Source organism: Cetorhinus maximus, chromosome 1 (genome assembly GCF_964194155.1).
Source record: "Cetorhinus maximus chromosome 1, sCetMax3.hap1.1, whole genome shotgun sequence".
NCBI classification, from domain to species: domain Eukaryota; kingdom Metazoa; phylum Chordata; class Chondrichthyes; order Lamniformes; family Cetorhinidae; genus Cetorhinus; species Cetorhinus maximus.
The window spans coordinates 27,325,851-27,348,882 of record NC_135879.1 but is presented as its reverse complement, the minus strand read 5'-3'; the positions used below and the strand labels follow the sequence as shown (position 1 = coordinate 27,348,882).

General features: G+C 40.4%; 2 protein-coding genes across 2 annotated transcripts in view; one reads left to right on the top strand and one right to left on the bottom strand.

Annotated features, from left to right (window-relative positions):
* Positions 1-529: 529 nt before the first annotated feature.
* On the bottom strand, positions 530-10,846 carry rab33ba (RAB33B, member RAS oncogene family a). The gene is made up of 2 exons (XM_078538764.1): positions 10,595-10,846; positions 530-2,748 (listed from the first exon to the last, which is right to left on the bottom strand). Exons 1-2 carry the CDS (start codon positions 10,844-10,846, stop codon positions 2,302-2,304), a joined length of 699 nt encoding a protein of 232 aa, XP_078394890.1. The 3' UTR covers positions 530-2,301.
* Positions 10,753-23,032, top strand: part of ugl (ureidoglycolate lyase) — a 49,960-nt gene continuing 37,680 nt past the window's right edge. Inside the window, exon 1 of the mRNA XM_078538754.1 lies at positions 10,753-10,886. The gene's annotated coding sequence lies outside the window, so the exon portion shown is untranslated. The remainder of the gene's footprint in view (positions 10,887-23,032) is intronic.

The following is a 23,032-nucleotide window of genomic DNA, read 5'->3' as shown; positions in this document are numbered from 1 at the left end:
ATAACAGTTTAGAAAGTGATAAAAATTGCCTGAGGAGTGGGAACGATTTAAAAACCAGCTCGCATAGAGGCCAGGAAGTGAAGCTGGGTGGTTAGGAGTTTAATGGGAAAGGGATGGAGGGAGAAGGAAGTAGGCTTCATAGACAAGGTGAGCTGATGGACTGCCAGAAAACATTCTACATAGCCAACATCCAAACATTTCCCTGTGCACCAAGTTGGGGATATCAAAATTTCAACTAGAATTAGCCAAACATGATGTACTCTTCACAAATCCATGTTGATACTTGCTCAATGTTTGCACATTTTGCACTTAGATTACAAGCAATTATAAAAATAGGGTTTTAAAAAAAAAACGTTGCTCACAACTCTAAACGGACACTGGGAAAAGAAGGGAGAAACTAGTAAAATATCAAAATATCTTTTGGGGAAAAGGGATAGAAAAGGCATGGCAGGTTTAATTAGAAAAAAAATCTTTAAAATAAAAGCAAAGAATGATAGAAAGAGCTAATGGGAAAAATGACGGAGCAGCATTTGAGTTCAAAATGTTTTTATTATTTTAGAATTGTGCAAATCTTTTATTCAATAAAAAGTATCACTGTACTGAAGTTATCCTTGACAACGGATTAACCTTACCACCGTAATTAGTGACTTGCTTTCAGCTCGTTCACTACAATAGTGAAATGTTACAAATCCATCCAGTACGATCATTTCTTAGCATCTGTGGGTAGCTTACAAGTTAATAATCAACAATTACAAATAATTTCCACATCCTCCTTCATTGATCAGTTACTAATAATCCACACATCATTTCACTAGGCAACAATAGTGGATAATCTGTATGCATGTTATGGAGTACAGTCAGTAAATATCTTCTGCTGGACCAGCAAAAACTTGAAAAGCATGAACAAAAAGCATGCAAAAAATATTCCAAACTTTCCCACGATACAAGAGACACTGGCCATTTAATGTATTCCCTTTATCATGTATCCCTTTTTCCAACTTGGAGGAAGACTTGGTTAAAAAAAAGGTGCCTTTGTCCAGAAATGTCCCTCATAAAGAGACCACTATTTACTTTGCCACAGCCAGCTTCCATGACTACAGACAAATGTTAAACATTATGCTTCTTCCTAACTTTCTTACCAACCTGTAATTTTTAGCAAAGTAATTGACTAAAGTTTAAGGCTTTTTGTTTGATGTTCCAAGTCTGATGCCATGGAACTGCAACTCAAATTTGATATATTTCTTGAAGGTCTCAGCATTCATATTAGAAGCTCAAGGGAGTATAGTATTAGTAATATTCATACATAGATTACATTTGAACACATTTCCATATTTTACAGTCAAGGTCTACAGGACACAATGTAAATACTAAATTAGTATATCATTGAGTATTGCTGGAAAAAGAAACATGTCAAAGCTTTAGATCTTGCAATCATCAGGACACTGCAAGAACAGGAAAAGCTTTGACAAATCTCTTTTTTCAGCAATATTCAATTCTGTACTACTAAACAACTATTAGTTTATCATTGTTCTTTTAAACCAAAAAACTCTTTATCTTTCCCTTTCTGTGAATTTTCTATATTTCAGTTACCTCAATCAAGTCATCCTTCTTCATATGCAAGCCAAGTGAATGTCGACAAACTATTTCAATACTAGAGGCATCACAGCACAGCCAGAAAATGCAGGAACCTTGGCTGGTTTTTCCCCTGCTTAACTTGGGAGAACTGAGACCAGTTGTAGTGCCCCTATCACTTGCCTTGGCTAACTTGAGTTGATCCAGCACAAACTGGTGATCAAATGGGAGATTTTCCTGCTCTGCGAGACTCAGCTATTTATCCTTTCAACCAGCTGAGCAACCAGGCAACGCCTCCCATACAAAAATATTTAATTCTCACACAACTGAGTAGAGATGGTAGTAGGAAGAAATGAGTTAAGGAATACCTGTAAAAAGAACTGTGAGGAAGAAATTCAAATGACACTTTTAACTGAGGCAAAGTACACAAGATTAATGCTTCTCCTTCATGTCACTGTATAAAATTAATATCTGACAATATCAGAAAATGCAGCCTTTCCTATCTTGTACCGTCCACAGTTTCTGAGTAAAAGAAAGGTTTCAGCTGATATTTGGCATGTTGTAATCCATTGTATTGTTCAGTCCTTTTTTCAGTTGCTTTTCCTCTCGTAGGCTGTTCTTGGATCTTGCAAGTTCAGTCATTTAAATGCACTGTGGCTGTCCCCAGGTTACCAGAAACATTCTGGTGCCTTTGATCTTCATTCATATGGAAAACAAGAGAGTTCATCTTCAACAGTAACACTCCACATCAGTTTTAGGTTCATATTCCAGATTAACTTTAGGCTCATCAACCTGGAGCTGGCTAAGCATCATGGGCTTGTGATTCTTCAGTTTATGAGCCAAAGTCAGGAATATGGCCTCCACGTGATCATTGTCGTTTGGGTTCTTAGCCGAGGTCTCAAACAGGGGCATGTTTTGAGTATCTGCAAATTTTTGAGCCAAGTCTGTTTTAACCTTGGTGGCATCTGTCAGGTCACACTTATTCCCCACAAGGATCCGTGGGATTTCCACACCAAGTGAGTGCTGATTGCATTCTTCAATCCAGGCTGGAAGACTCTGGAAACTCACAAGGTTGGTCATGTCATACACAAAGACAACAGCATGGACGTTCCTGTAGTAGTGCTGCACCATGCTCTTCCGAAAACGTTCCTGGCCAGCTGTGTCCCACAGTTGAATCTAAAATGTCAAAAAAAAAAGTTTTTTTCCCCATCAACCAGAAAACCTTTAACAAAAAGACATATGATTTTATTCTTCCCCCCCCACCCCCACACCCTGCCCCAACCTCTCCTGAAGGCACTAATTTCTATTGAGACATGATTCCACAGTGATCGTTATTCAGGTGTAAACAAGCAATTCAACTACTTGCACCGTGACAGCCAAACTTGTTCCCATTCTCAGCTGTGGTCTACATAAGCATACTTTCCAGTAGGAGTCACTTGATAGTCAGTGGAAACCGCATCTGATTTCCACAGCACAAAGTCCATTTACTCAGCAAACGGAGCCTGTTTAAACATCACACTTTAGAAAACAGTCTACAGAGTCTATTTAAAATGAATTTTTTACAAACTACAGCAAACAGAACTCATGGCCAAAACTATAGCAATGCCTACCGATAAAAGCAAAGTGATTTCTCCAGCAACATGCAGTGAGTAGGGGATAGCTACATACATATTGTGCATATAAATTCAATCCGAGACTTTTACAGCAATGTGGTCTTGGCAGGGAAGCCCAGATTCTTATCCTCCAAGGAGTCGCAGCACTTCTACCACTAACCTGGCTGAGATTAACTAAATTAGCACAGGTTTGATGTTCCAACCTGGGATTATTCTAGTCTGAGACACTCATTTTCACATAATATAGTGCATTTATCAGGCAAGATAAATGCCATACAGGAGGTTTTTAAAGGAAGAAGCCTATGGAATTAAGGGGAAAGTGATGGTGTGGATACAAAATTGGCTTAATGACAGCAAAGGGCAGTGGTGGATGGATGAATTTCAGACGGGGAGGTGGATTGCAGTGGTGTTCCCTAAGGGTCAATTTTAGGCCCACTAATCTTTTCAATTTTTATAAATAACCTAAACACAGGTGTAGGGAGCAATATTATAAAGTTTGTTAATGATACAAAGTAGTAGATAGTGATGGGGATGGTTATAGGTTTCAGGATGACATGCGTAAGACATTACACCGTCTGAAAAAAGTGGTGGAAGCTGATTCCATAACTAATTTTAAAAGGGAGTTGGATAGGTACTTGAGGATGAGGAACTTAACAGGGTCACAAATAAAAAATGGGAATGGGAACTAAGTACAACTGCTCTAAGAGTTAGAATATGAGTGAACAATCTCCTTCCGTACTGTAAGTTTCTATGATTTTATGAGATGTTTGATATTTAGTCAAAATTTGCTCCCAGTGACGAATTCCTACTGATTCAAAATAGATCTGATAAAATAAAACATAAAGTCATCAATTCTGATTTTTCGATTACCCCCTGCAAGTCAAAGGAATTCAACTGTGATGACATTTTTTCCTAAATATTTTTCTGCATCAATAATTACTTTCTTTATTAAATGGCATTACTGAATCATTCCTGTGGCTATGTTGCATGCAATAGGCATTTCAGGCATTCATAAAGGTAATCCTGCTACAGCCTGTCAAAAATGGTTCCAAAATTTCTAAGTACCTGACCCTCCTCGTGTTTTATTACTCAGCTCTAGTCCCCCTCATGCTCCTAAAATACATAATTTACTTGGTACTTCTACATTTGAGGACCCACAGATTTAACAACAGGTCCCCAAATGTAGAAACAGTGTGTAAACAAGCAGCTTGGGAGGGGCCACAATGATAGGATTAGGGCTAGCTGCACCACTATTACAAATCTTTCACAGTCTACATCGCTGGAGTGGAAAACTGCATTGTTGGCAGAGTCCTTTCACTTGCACCTCAAGAGGGCTGGGATAGCCTTTACCAAATAGGACTATTTTAACCAGAGAACAAAGAGTGCTGAATCATGGCACCTACAACTGACCATGATATCCAAGTGTACTGAAACGGCCTAGTTATTTATATGACCTGACCTCATCAAGCACTGCAGTGCTTTTCCCTCCTCAGCCAAAAATGTTTGCTGTCTATTCTAATATCATCCTGAAGGGCAAGAATAACACCAAACTCCCTATTTCCAAGATTAACCATGCAAATATCTTGCTCTGCACATCCATCCCACTTTTTCCTCGCTTACCTAAACTGGCTCCCCATTTACCAATGTATTAAATTTAAAATTGTTGCACTCATCTTTCTGCAATCTCCTCCAGCTTTATAATCCACTGAATACACTCCTCTGACTCTGGCCTTTGTTCATCTCTTCCCCCCTTTGCCCCTCCTTTGACATCAGTTTTGAAATGCCCAATGTTACGAAAATATAACAATTTTCATAATATTTTTCTGGTTTATTGTAAAGTAGCTTTATAGGTGTGAGTATAGTTGGTCCTGTCTGTGTGCGTTAATTACATTTGGAGTCAGGTAGACTGCAAATTTGGGAGTATCGAAAGAAGCTAGGTGTAGAAAAGTGTTTGAAATGCAGAATAAACACGGATGCTGGCTTAGCATGTAAGGGGATTTGCATTTTTAGGTAAGTGATTGGATTGTTTAGATTTCAAAAGGGATGTTAGTCTGTTTACAACTAGTCAGATAAGCAAGGCTAAAGAGAGTATTTATTTTCCCCAAAGGTTACTGACAATATTGGCAACATGAAAGTTTTTATATTATGGGAAGGGTACTGTTCCAAAGACTTATGGAACAATAGAATTTACATTTTAAAAAAGAGAGAAACATATATAATAGGAGAATGAAAGGCTATGTGAGGTGAGGGCCATGTAAGATCTAACAGGAGTGTGAGAAACAGCCTTCAAGAAGCCTCCATCCATTTGTGCATAAGTCTGCTATATAAAGTAACTGAAGCTGGAGAAGCCATTTGGGATTCCACTATCAAGTGGGTACTGTTAACTTGATGGTTTTGTTTTAAATCTAAAATCTATTTTAGACTGTTGCCTTCAAGTGGGTGTGTAACTGGGAGTCAGGTTAATTAGGAATTTTAGCAGTTGTTATAGGAGTAAGTATTTATAGTCATACATGTGTTTGAAATCTTTTAATTTGTTAATAAATATTCTAATTTAATTTTTAAAATCTCAAAGTCTCGGTGGACTCATTGCTTCTAAATTCAACGCACACATCTTCTTGTAATAAATACGAATTGCAAAACTGTTGTGATAGTGCGACCAAGTTTCCCTCGTGGATTTGGTCTGCCTGGCACACATCATCTGTCACGTCATAACACCATGCCCAACTCTCTGGAATTCCCTTACTCATCTCTCCATCCTCCTTTAAAATACTTCTCTAAACCCATCTCATACCTCCTAGTCTGTGCACTTCCAGCACAGCATCAGTTTCTGGTGCACCTGTTTGTGAAACACCTTGATAGTCTGGTCTTACACCTATGAAAGGAAAAGTCCTGGCTATGCTCACTGACCCACTGGATAATTGCACTTCCTTGCATGGGACAAGTCAGGCAGTTCCTGACTTAATTCATTCACAAAATGGACACAAAAAGCTATCCAGTCCTTTTTAGCTCATCAATCTAGAAAAAGAGCTACAAGCCTTTCATCCCATTCACAACATCCAACTGTAATTTTTATTAAAAACGATTCCACAGTTTGAACATCTGCTGTTCTATGTAGAAATGCATTTCTCTCATTGGTCACATAAAAACAGAGAAAAGTACAGGATCAAAAAAGACTATTCCAGTCATCAAATCAATCCCCAAAACTCAATTATATTCCATCAAGTATCTATCCAATTCCTCCTTACAATTTTCTACGCCATCTGCCTCCACTGCCGTACTTGACAGTCTATTCCACACATCCACCACTCTCTGTGTAATGTAGTTATATCTAATCTGTCAGTATCTATTTCTCCAAGATTGTCACAAACTCTAGAGCAGGGGGATTCTGGCTCAATCTCAATATATTATTTGAGATTCAATTTATCCAATCCCCTAGGAATCTGGAATATCTCCACTTAACCTTATGTTCTCCAGAGTAAACAGTCCTAAGACCTTCAACAACTTCTCAGTTCAGATGTCTTAAAATAGGCTTCTGTTTGCTTGTCTTTCACTCTCTGCAAATTCTGGATATTCTTCCTATTGTACAGTGCCCAGCATTGCACACCATATCTCAGCTTTGCCTGTACAAATGCCTTTCCATATTGTCTCCAGAGATTTGTACTGTACTCCTACGGCTATGCACCCAAGATCTGGCTATCTTTCCTTACTGCTGCCACCAATGATACTTTTGGTTTCTACAAGACACCCACAATAACTCCTTGTGTTGCACCAAGAAGCCTAGAGACATGGAAAATGGGATTAGATAGGGGCTTGATGATTGGCGCAGACATGGGCTAAAGGGCCTCTTTCCATGCTGTAAAACTCTATGACTATTTAATTTATATATGCACTGTTTCCCTTCCCTAGCCTCATTGCTTCGCAATTTGTACATATAAAATGTTATTTGCTGTTCATCAGTCCACCTTGTCAAACTATCCAGATGCCTTTGCCTTGCCTGCTTCCTATTTGTGTTCCCTGCTTTAGTCAATGTTAATCTCTCAGAAGCTTGTCGCTGATTCCATGTTTTCCTTCCTTGTGCTCCAAGCACTTGAGTGGCATGCATTAAAAGCCTTGCTGCAAATTAAACACAAATCAAATAGAATTCCCATCATTACCTTGAAGATCTCCAGTAATTTGCTCAGGCAAGATGTCCTTCCCACCCATAAATCTTTGCAAACTCTCTCTGACTATACCATACCTATCAAGATGTTTTATTATCCCCCTCTTTCAGAATGCCATCTGATATATGTCACCCACAATGAATGTTAGGCTCACTGATCTGTTGTTTCCTAGCCTATTCTTATGCAGCCTTTTAAATGTTGGTCATGTTAGCTACATTCCAATCTACTGCACTGCTCATACAGATTGTTGCAAGAGCATAACAAATTCTTACTAATATCTTTCCAAACAAATTTTACTCATTCCTAGTTTGAAGCTGTGGTTCCTTGTCCTAGCTTGTCATGATTTAGCTGGAAGTAATGTCCTAGATTTACATTTTCTATATTGTTAAGCTTCTCATTAAGATCACCTCTCACTTGCCTCCCTCCAATGCTAGAAAATTCAAGTTTCATTAGTCTTTATTTGTAATGTTGATATCAGGAATCTCTCTCGTAGCTCTACTTCTCACCCTCATCAGTGTTTGAATGTCTCCTGCGTGTCTCATCGATTAAATTAAGGGCATCTGGTCTGACCAGGGCACTATACAATTTATATGAATTCCTCCACTAGCAATTTGGCTATGCAGTTCAGGCACTCTAATTCCTTTAAAAGTAATCATTTACTTGGGTACAGGAGGGTGAAAAAAAAGAGTCAAGGGTTCCACTTCAGAATTGGGATTAGCAAGGACACTCCCAACGCTGAACATTCTGCAAATATTCATCGTCATATATGAAGAATGGTCATCTGGGTAAGGCACTAAAGGGTACCTGGCACCCATGCAGATAATGCCATCGCAAAAGCAAGAGGAGAAGTTATTAACCTGAAAAGCTAACTCTCTTTCTCTCTCCACAGGCGCCGCCTGATGTGCCAAGCATTTACAGCAATTTGTGTGTTTTTTCCAGACCAGAATGCTTTTGCAAGGAGAAGCAGGAAAATTACAGAAAACAGCAAAAAATTGAGAATGGACTGTGCTGAGAAAATACATTTCTGTGATTTTGCCAAGATTATTCCATAATTTTTTCAACTCGCGCTTAAACTTTTCATTTTCATCATTTTACTTTACCTGCCTAAGTGGAGAAAAAAGATCCGCAAGGAGTTATGGTGCATGATCTACAGCCCATTTGTTCCATTGACAGTAACTTTTGTCATCAGACACTGGAGCAACCCAATTCTGAAATATGAACTTTAGCCCTGGCCAATCGTGGCTTTATGCTACACCCAAATAGAGGTTATCTAACTCAAGATCAACAAGAAATCTCACATCATGAACTCTCCACAGATTTATATGTAGCCTATACACTGTAACAAGCTATCAGGCTAACAGGAGAAGTAAAAACAAAAAAACTGCGGATGCTGGAAATCCAAAATAAAAACATAATTACCTGGAAAAACTCAGCAGGTCTGGCAGCATCGGCGGAGAAGAAAAGAGTTGACGTTTCGAGTCCTCATGACCCTTCAACAGAACTGAGTAATATTAAGAGAGGGGTGAAATATAAGCTGGTTTAAGGTGGGGGGAGAGAAGTTGGGGGGGTGGTTGTAGGGACAAGCAAGCAGTGATAGGAGCAGATAATCAAAAGATGTCACAGACAAAGGAACAAAGAGGTGTTGAAGGTGGTGATATTATCTAAACGAATGTGCTAATTAAGAATGGATTGCAGGACACTCAAGGTACAGCTCTAGTGGGGGTGGGGTGGAAAGACTAACAGGGCATTAAAGGTATAGATTTAAAAATAATGGAAATAGGTGGGAAAAGAAAAATCTATATAAATTATTGGACAAAAATAAAAGGGAGGAGGAAGAAATGGAAAGGGGGTGGGGATGGAGGAGGCTGTTGCTTGCCATTTTAACACTCCACCCTGCTCTCTTGCCCACATGTCTGTCCTTGGCTTGCTGCATTGTTCCAGTGAAGCCCAACGCAAACTGGAGGAACAGCACCTCATCTTCCGACTAGGCACTTCACAGCCTTCCGGACTGAATATTGAATTCAACAACTTTAGATCTTGAACTCCCTCCTCCATCCCCACCCCCTTTCCGTTTCTTCCCCCTCCCTTTTGTTTTTTTCCAATAATTTATATAGATTTTTCTTTTCCCACCTATTTCCATTATTTTTAAATCTATACCTTTAATGCCCTGTTAGTATTTCCACCCCAGGCCCACTAGAGCTGTACCTTGAGTGTCCTGCCATCCATTCTTAATTAGCACATTCGTTTAGATAATATCACCACCTTCAACACCTCTTTGTTCCTTTGTCTGTGACATCTTTTGATTATCTGCTCCTATCACTGCTTGCTTGTCCCTACAACCAACCCCCCCCACCCCCCCCCTCCCCCCACCAACCACCTTAAACCAGCTTATACTTCACCCCTCTCCTAATATTACTCAGTTCTGTTGAAGGGTCATGAGGACTCGAAACGTCAACTCTTTTCTTCTCCGCCGATGCTGCCAGACCTGCTGAGTTTTTCCAGGTAATTCTGTTTTTGGTAAGGAGAAGTAAATGTTATAAAGCTGTTATAAAAAAATCTAATAATTAAGTAAACCAGACTACTCAATTACACACTTTTAGCCATTTTAAAAGGGATCAATCAACAAAACAAATTAGTTTATTAGTAATGTTTAAAACATTTTAACATTAGGGTTAGCCCAAGCTTTTTCCAGTGAGTCATTATTGTTTTCAAAGCGTACTGTCACATCCACCACCGTGACTACTCCGTCTTTGACCAGGACTAGATCTGGTTTCCAAAGGGACCCGTCTTTTCCGAAGAGCCTTGGTTCTAGGTGAGATGTCCAGCCGTATTTGGCGATGAACTGCTGTAGGCGGTCCAGGATTTTATTGTGTCTTTTGATTCTAGCATTTTTGCATGGTTACAGGCTTCAGAATACTGGCTGGTGCACACAATGAGAATTACATATAGTTATATAACGATTAATTAGAATTTTCATTGCATAGATTTTGTAAATTAGCTTCATGGACCCAGCCCTTATACAAAGTTAATGGCCATCAGCTACTGTCTTTTACTGCAAGTCACTGGAAATTACTGTTAACACTTGGGGAGAAATAGGACAGATTTAACCGTCAAAAAGCTGACCAGTTAAATTGTTTAGATGCAAGGTAATTTTGAACTCAATCTGGAACTCAACTCGGGCACCACATACAGAAGAATGTTGCTGCCCTCCTGAATAACACCGAGGAGTTTTCGAGAGGAGGAAGTTACCTTTATTTTTTCTCCATCGATCTCCACGGTTTTCTCTCGGAAGTCCACCCCGATGGTGGCCTCGGTCTTGTCGGGGAATTTGCCGGCGCAGAAGCGGTAAGTCAGGCAGGTCTTGCCCACTCCCGAATCGCCAATGACGATGATCTTGTAGATCCGGGAGCGCGGCGGCGCGTTGAGGAGCACCGAGCCGGCATGAGGAGCGGACTCCGCCGCCAAGATGCCTCCTCCTCCTCCTCTGCCCCAGGAGGACATAACTCAGCGGAAAAGATTGCAGTCGAACTATTGCAAAGTGGTAAGGAAGCGATGTGAGGGAAGTCTTGCAATGCGGCACTTTTCCTGTGTTTTGTGTGTGTGTCAGTCCTCGAGCTGACAGTCGCGAGCCCGACGACTCAAGGTTCCAATTTACTCGCCACAATTCCAACTCTTTGCCACATTCCTGCTGCTCGCTACACTTCACTTGCGATACTTCTTAACCCGTCGGGTCTAACCCACTGTCTAAGGAAGAGGGGTTGGGGGGGGGGGGGGGGGAAGAAAAAAAATCGCCAGCCACCTCCCTCGCCCAACTGAAAGGAAGAGGAGGAAAATAATTTAAGGATGGAGAAAATCTCGCGAGAGCACCCCCTGAGCAGGCCGGACGCTTTTCTTTTACGCCTGTTCTCCACCAGAGAGGGAGTCTTGAGTACTGAGATTTGTTTGTGTATACATATATTGTAAACAGTGCATTTTTTTTTTAAAAAAAGGGTTGTTAATCTGTCAGTTTAATTCTGGTTCAGTTTTACCCCACTGTTGCACAAATCTGATCCGAGTACTTGGGATTTGTTGACCCCTTTAATCACATTTTGGTTTAATGTTTGTAAGGTTCCTTTAAACTTTGTCCTTGGTTTTACAGCTGACCTGAATTAGGGGCTGTGTTTGATTTATCCCTTGTTATTGTTAATTTGGTTAATTGTTTTGACTCGAAAAGAGTTACTTGGGATTTGTATACAGTTCATGGAAGTCTGCAGGTTGCCTAGGTACTAATGGTGAACTGGGAGGAAAATAATCACCTTCGCCCTCTGCTGGGGATCATTTGTATTCGAATTCTCGCTCCAAGAATGAATGAGAAGTAATAACTTCATTGTGGAATTTGAGACCGGTTTTGCTAATATATTTTGGCGATCGTTGGAATCAGTTCCAAATAGAACATTGCCACATGCTCATTGTTAAGTGCATAGGGACACCCTGATCATAAAGACGCTGTAGTTTAAAAAATAACTTGTATTTCCACAGGATATGCCTTTCCAAGATATCCCAAAACGCTTTACAAGCAATGAAGTACTTTTGAAGTGTGGTCCCTGTTGTACTGTAAGATTGCGGTAGCCAATTTGTGCGCAGCAAGCTCCCACAAACAGCATTGTGATATTGCCCAGATAATCTGTTTTAATGATGTTAGTTGAGGACAACTCCGGTGCTCATTTTTTTGCTTCCTCAAGTTCTTTTTTCAGGTCAGAATTTTGAAGTTTTCTCCTGGTCTTAGGGTCCCCATCTTTCTTTCTCCAACTCCAAGCTCTGATGTTCAGGCTTCCAACTCCCAACCCTGCTCCCCATTGCAGCCAACTCCATACCTTTCTTCCTCTCTGTCTTCGGCTGAGTCTTGCAGCTCCCAACTTTTCTTTCTCCAAACTCCTCACCCTTTACCCTGCAGGCTTCGGGCCTATGACCTAAGGCTTCTAGCTTCCTACCTCCTATGCTTCTGGAACTCCAGCTTCTACTCCTCACCAGGCTTGAAGTTCCTGACATTCCCCTTCCCATCCCCAGACAGTTGCCAGTTCTTGTGCCCAGACATCCTGCTCCCAACCTTTTCTCAGCTCATCGTGAAGGATGTTCCTTAATTAATTGCTTAACCATGAATTCTCAAGGAATCTTTATTTATCCAGCTCCCCTGAGCTCATATGAATCCTTTAACTACCTGCTAACTACGGTGGTGGTGATGACTGGCTAATTGACTTTCCTTGCCTCAGGAAATGTATGGCTCAGGAACGTACAGCTCAGTAGCTCATGGAATAAGCTCATTGAACCACCAAGAAACCTGTTTTACATCTTTTAATTGTATGTGTTTTTGAACATCAAATAGCATGCATGTAATGCTAACAAGTGTGTGAGAGGCTGAGTGTGAGCGAGGCATTCAAGAAGGAATTGGATTATTATCTGAAAAAGAAAAGTTTGCAGGGCTGCGGGAAAAAGGCAAGGGAGTGGTACCAGGTTGTATTGCTCTTGTGTAAAGCTCGCGCAGACATGATGGGCTGAATGGCCTCCTTCTGTGCTATGACCATTCTATGATTCTAATTTGGTGTAATATAACATCACTGTAACTGCTGCCAGGAAGTGGTGAGGGCCTGTCAGTGAATCACTTTTAAAAGCTAATGAAACTCTTACGTTGCCAATAGTGTGCCAATCTTAAGAAGGAGTTCTTAAGACAGCATTGAACTAGGGCAATGCCTGCACTGGGAAACTCCTCAGATACTGAAGCAGTCCATGTCCAAATGCAGCAAGACTGGACAATATCCAGGCTTGGGCTGACAAATGGCAAGTAACATTCACGCCACACAAGTTTCAGGCAATGACCATCTCCAACATGAGAGAATCCAACCATCACCCCTTGATGTTCAATAGCATTACCATCACTAAATTCCCCACTATCAACATCCTGGGCGTTACCATTGACCAGAAACTGAACTGGACTAGCCATATAAATACTGTGACTACAAGAGCTGGCCAGAGGCTAGGAATCTTGTGACGGGTAACTCACCTCCTGACTCCCCAAAGCGTGTCCACCATCTATGAGGCGCAAGTCAGGAGTGTGATGAATTACTCCCCACTTGCCTGGATGAGTGCAGCTTCCACAACACTCAAGAAGCTTGACACTGCCCAGGACAAAGCAGCCCACTTGATTGGCACCACATCCACAAACATTTTCTCCCTCCACCACCGATGCACAGTAGTAGCAGTGTGTACCATCTACAAGTTGCACTGCAGGAATTCACCAAGACTCCTTTGACAGCACCTTCCAAACTGATGACCACTACCATCTAGATGGACAAGGGCAGCAGATAGATGAGAACACCACCACCTGGAAGTTCCCCATCAAGTCACTCACCATCCTGACTTGGAAATATATCGCCGTTCCTTCACTGCCACTGGGTCAAGATCCTGGAATACCCTTCCTAACAGCACAATGGGCGTACCTACACCACATGGACTGCAGCGGTTGAAGAAGACAGCTCACCACCACCTTCTCAAAGGCAGTTAGGGATGGGCAAGAAATGCTGGCCCAGCCAGCGAATCCCACACCCCATGAATGAATAATAAAAAAAAAAAAATCCAATTAAAAAATTATCCAAGTTAACTTGGAGTCACAGTGTTTAATGCAGGAAACTGCCTGGGATGTCGCTGTCCCTGATGTCACAGGCTCTGACATGGCTTCTGCACATGTGCAGGATGTGCTCCCCCTGGTGTTGCAGCCCAAATAAATATAGCCTATAAACATTGAAAAGAGGAGGAAATTGTTAAAAATGAACGTACATCAGTGGGGAAAAAAACACTTGTTCAATAAGATAAAAGGGATTTAGCATCGATCAACTCTAAAGAAACATTGGCAAATGAGACTGTGTAGAATTGGAAGTATTCAAACAGCAGATGATTAAGTTGCAGATCAGACATATTTTCACAGTGAAAGCTGGAGTTCTGTGGATGAGCAGAGAATACTTTAAAAAGAGGCAGATGAGAAATCTAATAATATAAAAGAAAATCAAATGGGGTATAAGAAAATATAGAGAGGAAATAAATAAGAGGAGTAAAGAAGAAAGACTGACATAACATAAAAGGAAACAGTAATAGATTTTGTAAACCAATAAAAATTAACAGAACACTTAAAAAGAGAGCTGAATTTTAGGAACTCATAGGCTGAATCTTGGACACGTTTCTGCACTAGTGTACTTCTTTGGCCAGGCCGTTTATATTCCCACTGCAATCTTTGTTGAAATCAGTTCACTCTGTCGAGTCCAGGAATCAAAACTGAGACCATTTTTATCTCTGTGACTCTGTACCACATGGAAAGAAACGTGTATTGTCCACAGAGACTCAGGCTTGATTCAATGGATTGCCAACCTTATCAATCCTACTGTGTGCATAATAGAGACTCAGGGTTGCTGATAGAGCATGAGGAGAGATCACAGGAGAGTCATCTGCCAAGTTACTATTGCTAGAGGGTGGTTCAGGCTCCACTGGAAGGCATGGGAGCAAATTGATGATAAAGGGGTTGTAAACACTGCAGAGAGAATAGGTGGATTTGGTTATGTCAGCCTCTGGGCTAGAGTGTAGAAGAAACACTTAGGGCGCCTATCCTTAATTGTTATTCAGTGACTGCTCTGAAAAGTGCAGATATATAAATGTTGAGTTCAGGCCTATTAATGAAAAGTCTGTCGAGGTTTCAAGGTAAATTTTTCTTACAACATGAGCATCAAGTATTGTCTGGGAGGAAGACAGAGATATATATTTTTAAAAATTAAATTGTGTGGGCTCTGTTATAATTTGCAGAGGGTTACATAGAAATTACAACACAGAAACAGGCCATTTGGCCCAACCAGTCTATATTGGTGCTCTGCATCCACATGAACAGTAGTCCTTTTTCCATATTCTTTTATTTCCTTTTCTTAAATGTTGACATGGTCTCGGCATCAAATACTAACTTCAGTTGTGTATTCCACAGCCTCACAAACCCTCTTTTTTTGAAAGCAAAGGTTTGTTCTGTTCTCTGTACCAAATCTCTTACATTTATCCTTGTACCTGTATCTTTCTGTTAACAGGATCCAAGTGGTTGGTGAAGCCGAAACCAAGACACAGAGCTTTTCTTTGAGAGAGTTTATTGATTTGTTCAGTCTCACATCTCTCCTCCCACTCAAACCAGTGTCCCAGCTATCCCCTATTTATATGTTCTTAAAGACATTAAATACCCATCACCTGTTTCTCTTAATCTTAACATTGTAATTGACATGACACTAACAAACTTTAAAAGTGTAATTAGCAAGACACGAACACTCTGGACTCATCAACAATTGGAAGCAATCTTTATATCTCTCCTGTACCATATATAATCTTAAATATCTGTTATATTATGCCTCCTCTATTCTAACAAAAACAGCTAAAATTTTTCAAGACTTCATTATATTTGTATTTCCTCATAACAGGCAGTGTCTGATTGAGCCATGCTGTACCTTCTCTATTGCCTCAACATTGTTCCTCTGATGTGATGTGCAACACTGAACACAGTACTTCAACTGCTGCCTTGATAGGAATTGACACAGATTCACCATTACATCTGGACTTTTATGTTCAATAAATGGAAACTAGAAGGACATATGAGGGAGAAAGGAATATAAGGATATGTTGGTAGGGTGAGATGAAGAGGGCTAGGAGGAGGCTTGTGTGGGGCATAAACTCTGGCATAGACCAATTGGGCCAAATGACTTGTTTCTGTTCTGTAGATTCTATGTAGCTCTTACCATGAAACCCAGTATCCCATTAACTTCTTTTATTTTATTTGCAAAAATATACTTTATTCACAAAATATCTTCAAACAACATTCCAAAACATTTCAAAAACACCAACGCAAATATACAAACAGGTTCAAACTTTTACAACATGTATCACGAAATCCATTGATACATACAATAAATATTACATTCATTTTGAGCTGTACAGCCCGAGGGGATTTAAACAGTTCCCGGTCCCTCAGTGCACTATGGCAGAAAGGTCTTAGGCAGCGACCCTTCCCCATTAATTTTTAATCTTATTTGCTATTCTTCCTCTAACTCAATATCTCTTCATTTTCTCTTACATCTCTTGCCTGGTTGGCACCTTGTCAAAGGCTTTCTGAATGTCTATGCACAACCACATCCTGTGCATTGGGCCATACCAGCCAAAAAGCTCAAGAACTCTTTCAAGTTTCTCAAGCACGATTCTCCTTTATGAAATCCATGTTGAATGCTTCTAAACATTTTCTTTTCATCTGGATATTTAATAATTTCACCCTTAATTAAAGATTCCAAAATTTTTCCTTGTCGAAGTCAAGCAATGTTAAATGTTAAACAAACTGTCTCGTAGCATCCTGGACTAGTTTATCATTCCTTTATAAAATGGGGAATAGAGCAGACACTCTACAGTTCTTCAGCACGCGTCCATCCTCAATAGAATCTGTATTTCTGGCTTGTCTCTTGTTTTTACTTCTTTTTTCCTCAAGGTCATTTGATGCATTCTGTCAGTCCCAGACAGTTGTTCTCCTTTAGTTTAACTAACTTCTCTTGTATTTTCTTTTGTTTATTATAATATTTCTCATTTACCTCCACCTCAGTATCTTACTGTTTTGTAAACATTGATGCAAAGTACTTATTATTTATCCCTGCCCATTTTTTGTTTATTCTTTAGTAACTGGCTCTCCTTTCCTTGCATTTAACAATTATCTTCTTATATTTTTAGAATATATTTTTGTTCTTTTAATATTTTATGGCATTTTTTCATTACAGGAATAGTGTGAGTAATAGATCATACTGCCTCTTGAGCCTGCTCTGCTAACCAATTAGATCATGCACCTCAACTCAATTTACCTGCTCTTTCTCTATATCCCTTACCTAACATAATCTGTCAATTTACATACAAGCATACGAATTAGGAGCAGGAGTAGGCCATTTGGCCCCTCAAGCCTGCTCCGCCATTCAATAAGATCATGGCTGGTCTGATTGTAACCTCAACTTCACATTCTGGCCCACCCCCAATAACGTTTCACTGCCTTGCTTACTAAGAATCTATCTATCTCTGCCTTAAAAATATTAATAGACTCTGTTTCCACCGCCTTTTGAAGAAGAGAGCTCCAAAGACTCATGACCCTCTGAGAGAAAAATATTCTCCTCACCTCTGTCTTAAATGGGTGACCGCTTATTTTTAAACCGGGACTTCAGTCTTGAGAGCTCCAATTTTAAGTTAATGTTCTTGATTCTGAAACCAAAGAAAATAGTTTCCTCTGTAAATGCACTATCAAATCCTTTTAATGTTTTAAACACCAAAATCTTCTATACTTAAGGGAATACAAGCCAAATTTATGTAACCTGTCCCCACAATTTAAGCTCTAACTCCCGATATTCTTCTGGTATACCTTGAAACAGAGTTGGGAGCAGGAGCTGGCTGTCTGCAATGCGCCCAAGTTTGAAAAAAATAATCAAACTTCTGACATCACAGGAAAGTCATGAGTCAATTGGTTAGTGAGTACTGCTGCTTAGGGACTGATTCTAAACAACTAGCAGATTAAAAAACTTTTAAAATATTAAAATTATAATGAGCAAGTGAGTAACTGTTGAATTTTTTTTTACATTAAGGTTTATTCCTACTAGCAAGGTATATTAAGTATTAGTAGGGCTTATTAGCATTTTACTAGTTTACTAGTAGTAGTAAGGTTTATTAACAGTAGCAATGTTATTAACTAATAGATAGAGGAATGCAGGGCTGCTCCAAACTCTAGAGTGCACATCCTGTGCTACGTTGGAACTCCAGGATGCTTCCGTGTCCTGGTTAACCGTTTTTGCAGGAAGTGTCGTCAGTTGCAACAGCTTGAGCTCAGAGTTTTGGAACTTGAACAGCAGCTCTGTGAGGTTGAGAGCTATGTGGATAGCATGTTTATAGATATGGTCACCCCACAGCTTAAGAGTATGCAGGGAGAAAGTGAATTGGTGACCACAAGTTAATCAGGATGAAAAGGGTAGGTAGTGCAGGAGTCCCCTAAGTGCGTCTCCCTCTCCAACCAGCATTCGGTTTTGAATACTGAGAGTGATGTTTATAGATGTGGAGAGTACAGCCAGAGCCAAATCCATGGCACCATGTGTAGCTCAGCTGTACAGGGAGTACAACAAAGACTAGAAGAGCAAGAGTGATAGGTGATTCAATAATTAGGGGAATAGACAAACATGAATCCAGGATGGTATGTTGCCTCCCTGTTACCAGGGTCATAGATGTCACTTAACAACTGCAGAGCACCAGAGCAGGGGGAGGGTGAACAGCCAGCAGTTGTGGTCCATGTTGGTAAGAACGACATGGGCAGGAAGAGGGATGTGGTCCTGCAGTCAGAATTTATGGAGCTAGGTAGAAAATTAACAAGCAGAACCTCAAAAGTAGTGATCTCCAGATTACTCCCTGTACCACATGCAGTAAGTATAAAAATAGGAAGATAAAGCAGACGAATGCATGGCTGGAAAGATGGTGCAGGAGGGAGGGCTTTAGATTCTTTGGACATTGTGGGAGATGGGAGCTGTACATGCTGGTTGGGTTGCACCTGAACAGGGCTGGGACTGAGTTCCTTGTGGGGAAGGTTTATACTAACTTCGCATGGTTGTGGGAACCAGGAGGAAATATCAGAGGAAAACCAAGGTACACAGAATACTGGGAGAGATAGATAGCATTAGAGTAGGAAATAGTAAGTTATTAGGTGGGGTCAGCGAAAGGGAAAATGTGATAAATTCTAAATCAGGGTCAATATACATGTATGTGAATGAAAGGAGTGTGGTAAATAAGATTTGAGAGTTACAGGTGCAGATTGCCTTGTGAAAATATAATGTTGTGGCTATAATAGTGACCTGGCTCAAAGGAGGGCAGCACAGTCAATGAGGTAAGAATGGATCTGGACTGAATAAATTGGAGTCAAAGGTTGGCAGGAAAAACAGTATCGGAACAATGGGCTACCTTCAAAGAAGGGATATGTCTGGAATAGTCAAGGTATATTCTCTCGAAAGGTAAAGGTAGAACAAACAAATCCAGAACTCCCTGGATGACGAAAGAGATAGAGATTAAGAGCTGAATTTTCACTCCCAAGTTGGGACACATCTGCAAACCCGATTCAGGAGAAAGTGCTCCGAATCTTCAGATTTTAATTCTGGGGAGGTGCAAGTGCTAACAGGAGTTGGACCTGCTGACCCCGGAAAGTGTGCGGAGGCAGTCACAAGTGCTGCTGGGTGCAGAGGCAGGCTGGTTAAAAGGCCCACCTTGCTGCTGTGGGACTTTGTCCCTGTTACAATGAAAACAATAAAACAAAAAAAAAGCCCTCTTGCCCTCACCCCTCAACACCCCTCAACAATCACACACTCCCCATGTCTCATCTATGCCACCTCATGCTCTGCACCCAGCCCAATGCAGCTCATACCCTCAATGCCAGCCATGCAAGACCTTTTTTCAAATGCCTAAAGCCCAAGAGTTGTGTTTTGGAAACTCCAGTAATGAAAATTGCTCTGTTTGAAGGCAGCTGTACTTGTACGTGTGCAGCTGCCCCCGTGAACCATGGATATGCAAAGTACAACCTGTCCCCATTGCCCTTCCCCCCGCAGGCAAAAGTGGTAGGTGCCAGGTTCGGGGGCACAGCTTCTGGAATCGGGGCTCCGGCACCATTTTGGCTAATGCGTGGAGCAATTCTGACTCATGAAAATTCAGGTTTAAGATGAAGTAGAAACACTTTGCTTATGACAGATGTCAAGTCTATAATACAATGGAGAACTAGGCTGAATATAGAAGGTTCAGAGGGAAAGTGAAAAAGCAAATAAGAGAATCAAAATGAGACTATGAAAAGAGACTGGCAGTCGACACAAATGGGAATCCCAAAGTCCTCTGTAGTCATATAAATAGTGAAAGGATGGTAAAAGGAGGAGTAGAGCCGATTAGGGACACAAAAGGGGATTTACACATGGAGACAGGGAGTATAGCTGAGGTATTAAATGAATACTTTGAACCTGTCTTTACCAGGAAAGAAAATGCTACCCAGGCCATGGTGAAAGAGGAGGTAATTGCAGTAAGTTACACTAGAAGGGTTTAAAATTAATAAGGAGCAGGCATTGGATGGGCTTTCAGTACTTAAAGTTAATAAGGCACCAGGACCAGGTGCAATGCATCCAGCGATACTCCAACATGAGGATGGAAATTACGGAGGCATTGGCCATAATTTTTCAGTCTGCTTTAGACTGAAGGGTGGTGCCAGATGACTGGAGGTTTACAAATATTACACCCTCGTTCAAAAAATGGTGTAAAGATAAGCCCAGCAACTACAGGCCAGCCAGTTTAACTTCGGTGGTGGGGAAAGTTCTAGAACCAATGATTCGGGACAAAATTAATAGTTGCATTGACAAATGTGGGTTAATTAAGGAAAGCCAGCATGGATTTGTTAAGGGAAAATCATGTTTAACTAACTTGCTGGAGTTTTTTGAAGAGTTAACCGAGAAGGCTGATGAGGGCAATGCTGTTGATGTGATGTACGTGGACTTCCAAAAGGCATTTGATACAGTGCCACACAAGACTTGTGAGCGAAGTTATTGCTCATGGAATAAAGGGACAGTAGTAACATGAACACAAAATTTGCTGAGTGACAGGAAACATAAGGTAGTGGTTAGTGGATGTTTTTCGGGCTTGAGGAAGGTTTGTAGTGGAGTTTCCCAGGGATCACTGTTGGGACTCTTGCTCTTCCTGATATAAATTAATGACCTTAGTGTACAGGCACAATTTCAAAATTTGTGGAAGATACGAAACTTGGAAGCATTGTAAACTGTGAGGTGGGTACTGAAAGGAACATAGATAAGTTGGTGGAATGGGCAGACAAGTGGCAGATGAGGTTCAATGCAGAGAAATGTGAAGTGATTCATTTTGGTAGGAAAAAACATGGAGAGTCAATATAAACTAAAGTGTACAACTCTAAAGGGGGTGCAGGAGTGGAGGGAGCTGAGTGTATATGTGCATAAGTCACTGGAGGTGGTAGGACTGATTGAGAGAGTGGCCTCCTTTTTAATTAAATGTTTATTCTTCACCCCTTTATAATCTGCTTTTTAAAAAAAATCAATTTTCTTTTACCTACTCTTCTCCCTAGTCTATCTAGATTTCCTCTTCAATTTCCCTCCCATAAATAAGGGTGAGTAGTATAAACCCACCATTGTAACAATCCTTTGATTTTTTTAAATCTCTAACTATATTGACTTTATCTGATTATCTTATTTTGCATACATCAGTTCTCCCTATGCATTTTCTTCCCCTTCACTAATATTGCACCTTCTCTTTTTATTTTCCATCCCAATCCAGTTTGTAAGTGTTAGTGCTCTTAAATCTATATCTTCCTGTGATATAATTGATTTTACTCCCTCTAGTTTAGTTCCCACACAGAGTGTTGCAACACATGCACCTTATTATTTTTGCATGAATTTAATGCTACTCCTCATATTTTTATGCCCAAACTAGCATCTCATTCCTTTAGCTCGGTGCTTTTTCTGCTAATAACAGAGTAATTAGTTTTTTCCTCTATTCTATAGGCATGCAATCCCTTTTGCTAAATTCATTTTTATTTGTCTATTAACCTCATCTATTTCTACCTTCTCTACTTGCTCTTTCTGATTATTTTCCCTGCTGCCTTCTCTCCTAGTTTACATAAATTTTGATTTCAGTATTTATCTATTTTGCCAGCATATTTTCTCCGTTCCTTTTCAGATGTAATCCAGCCTCACAGAATAATAATAGGGAATAAGTTCCCTAGATTCTGGAACGGTTCCATCAGACTGAAAAATAGCAAATATAAACCTTCTATTCAAGAAGTGGGGGGGCAGAAAACAGGAAGCTATAGGCCAGTTAACTTGACGTCTGTCGTGGGGAAGGTGTTAGAGTCAATCATTAAAGAGGTTTTAGCTGGGCACTTGGAAAAGCTCAAGGTAATCCGGAAGAGTCAGCATGGTTTTATATTTAGCCAATTTATTAGAACTCTTTGAAGGAGTAACATGTGTGGTGGATAGAAGGGAGCCTGTAGGCGAACTGTACTTGGATTTCCAGAAAGCATTTGATAAGGTGCCACATTGAAGGTTATTGCAGAAAATAAAAGCTCATGGTGTAGTGGGTAAAATATTAGCCTGGTTAGAAGATTGGCTGGCTGGCAAAAAACAGAGAGTATGCATAAACGAATCTTTGTCTGATTGGCAGGATGTGACGAGCGGAGTCCTGCAGGGCTCTGTGCTGGGGCCTCAACTTTTTACAACTTACGTCAATGATTTAGATGAGGGGAGCAAAGGCATGGTAACTAAATTAGCACATGACACAAGGATGGGTAGGAAAGTATGTTGTAAAGAAGACATAAGGAGTTTGCAAAGGATGTAGAGAAGTTGAATGAGTGGGCAAAGATCTGGCAGTATAATGTGGTAAAATGTGAAGTTTTTCACTTTGGCAGGAAGAATAAAAACGCAGAGTATTACTTAAATGGAGAACGACTGCAGAATTCTGAGGTGCAGTGGGATCCAGATGTTCTCATGCATGAGTCACAAGAAGTTAACATGCAGGTACAGCAAGTAATCAAGAAGGCTAATGAAATGCTATCCTTTATTAAGATAAGAATTGAACATAAAA

Bases quoted from the DNA above. Each gene is read 5' to 3' on its own strand.
- rab33ba (XM_078538764.1), bottom strand. From the start codon at position 10,846: ATGTCCTCCTGGGGCAGAGGAGGAGGAGGAGGCATCTTGGCGGCGGAG. The intron at 2,749-10,594 runs GTAACTTCCTCC...TTGACATTTTAG, and splicing joins TCGATGGAGAAAAAATAAAG to ATTCAACTGTGGGACACAGC.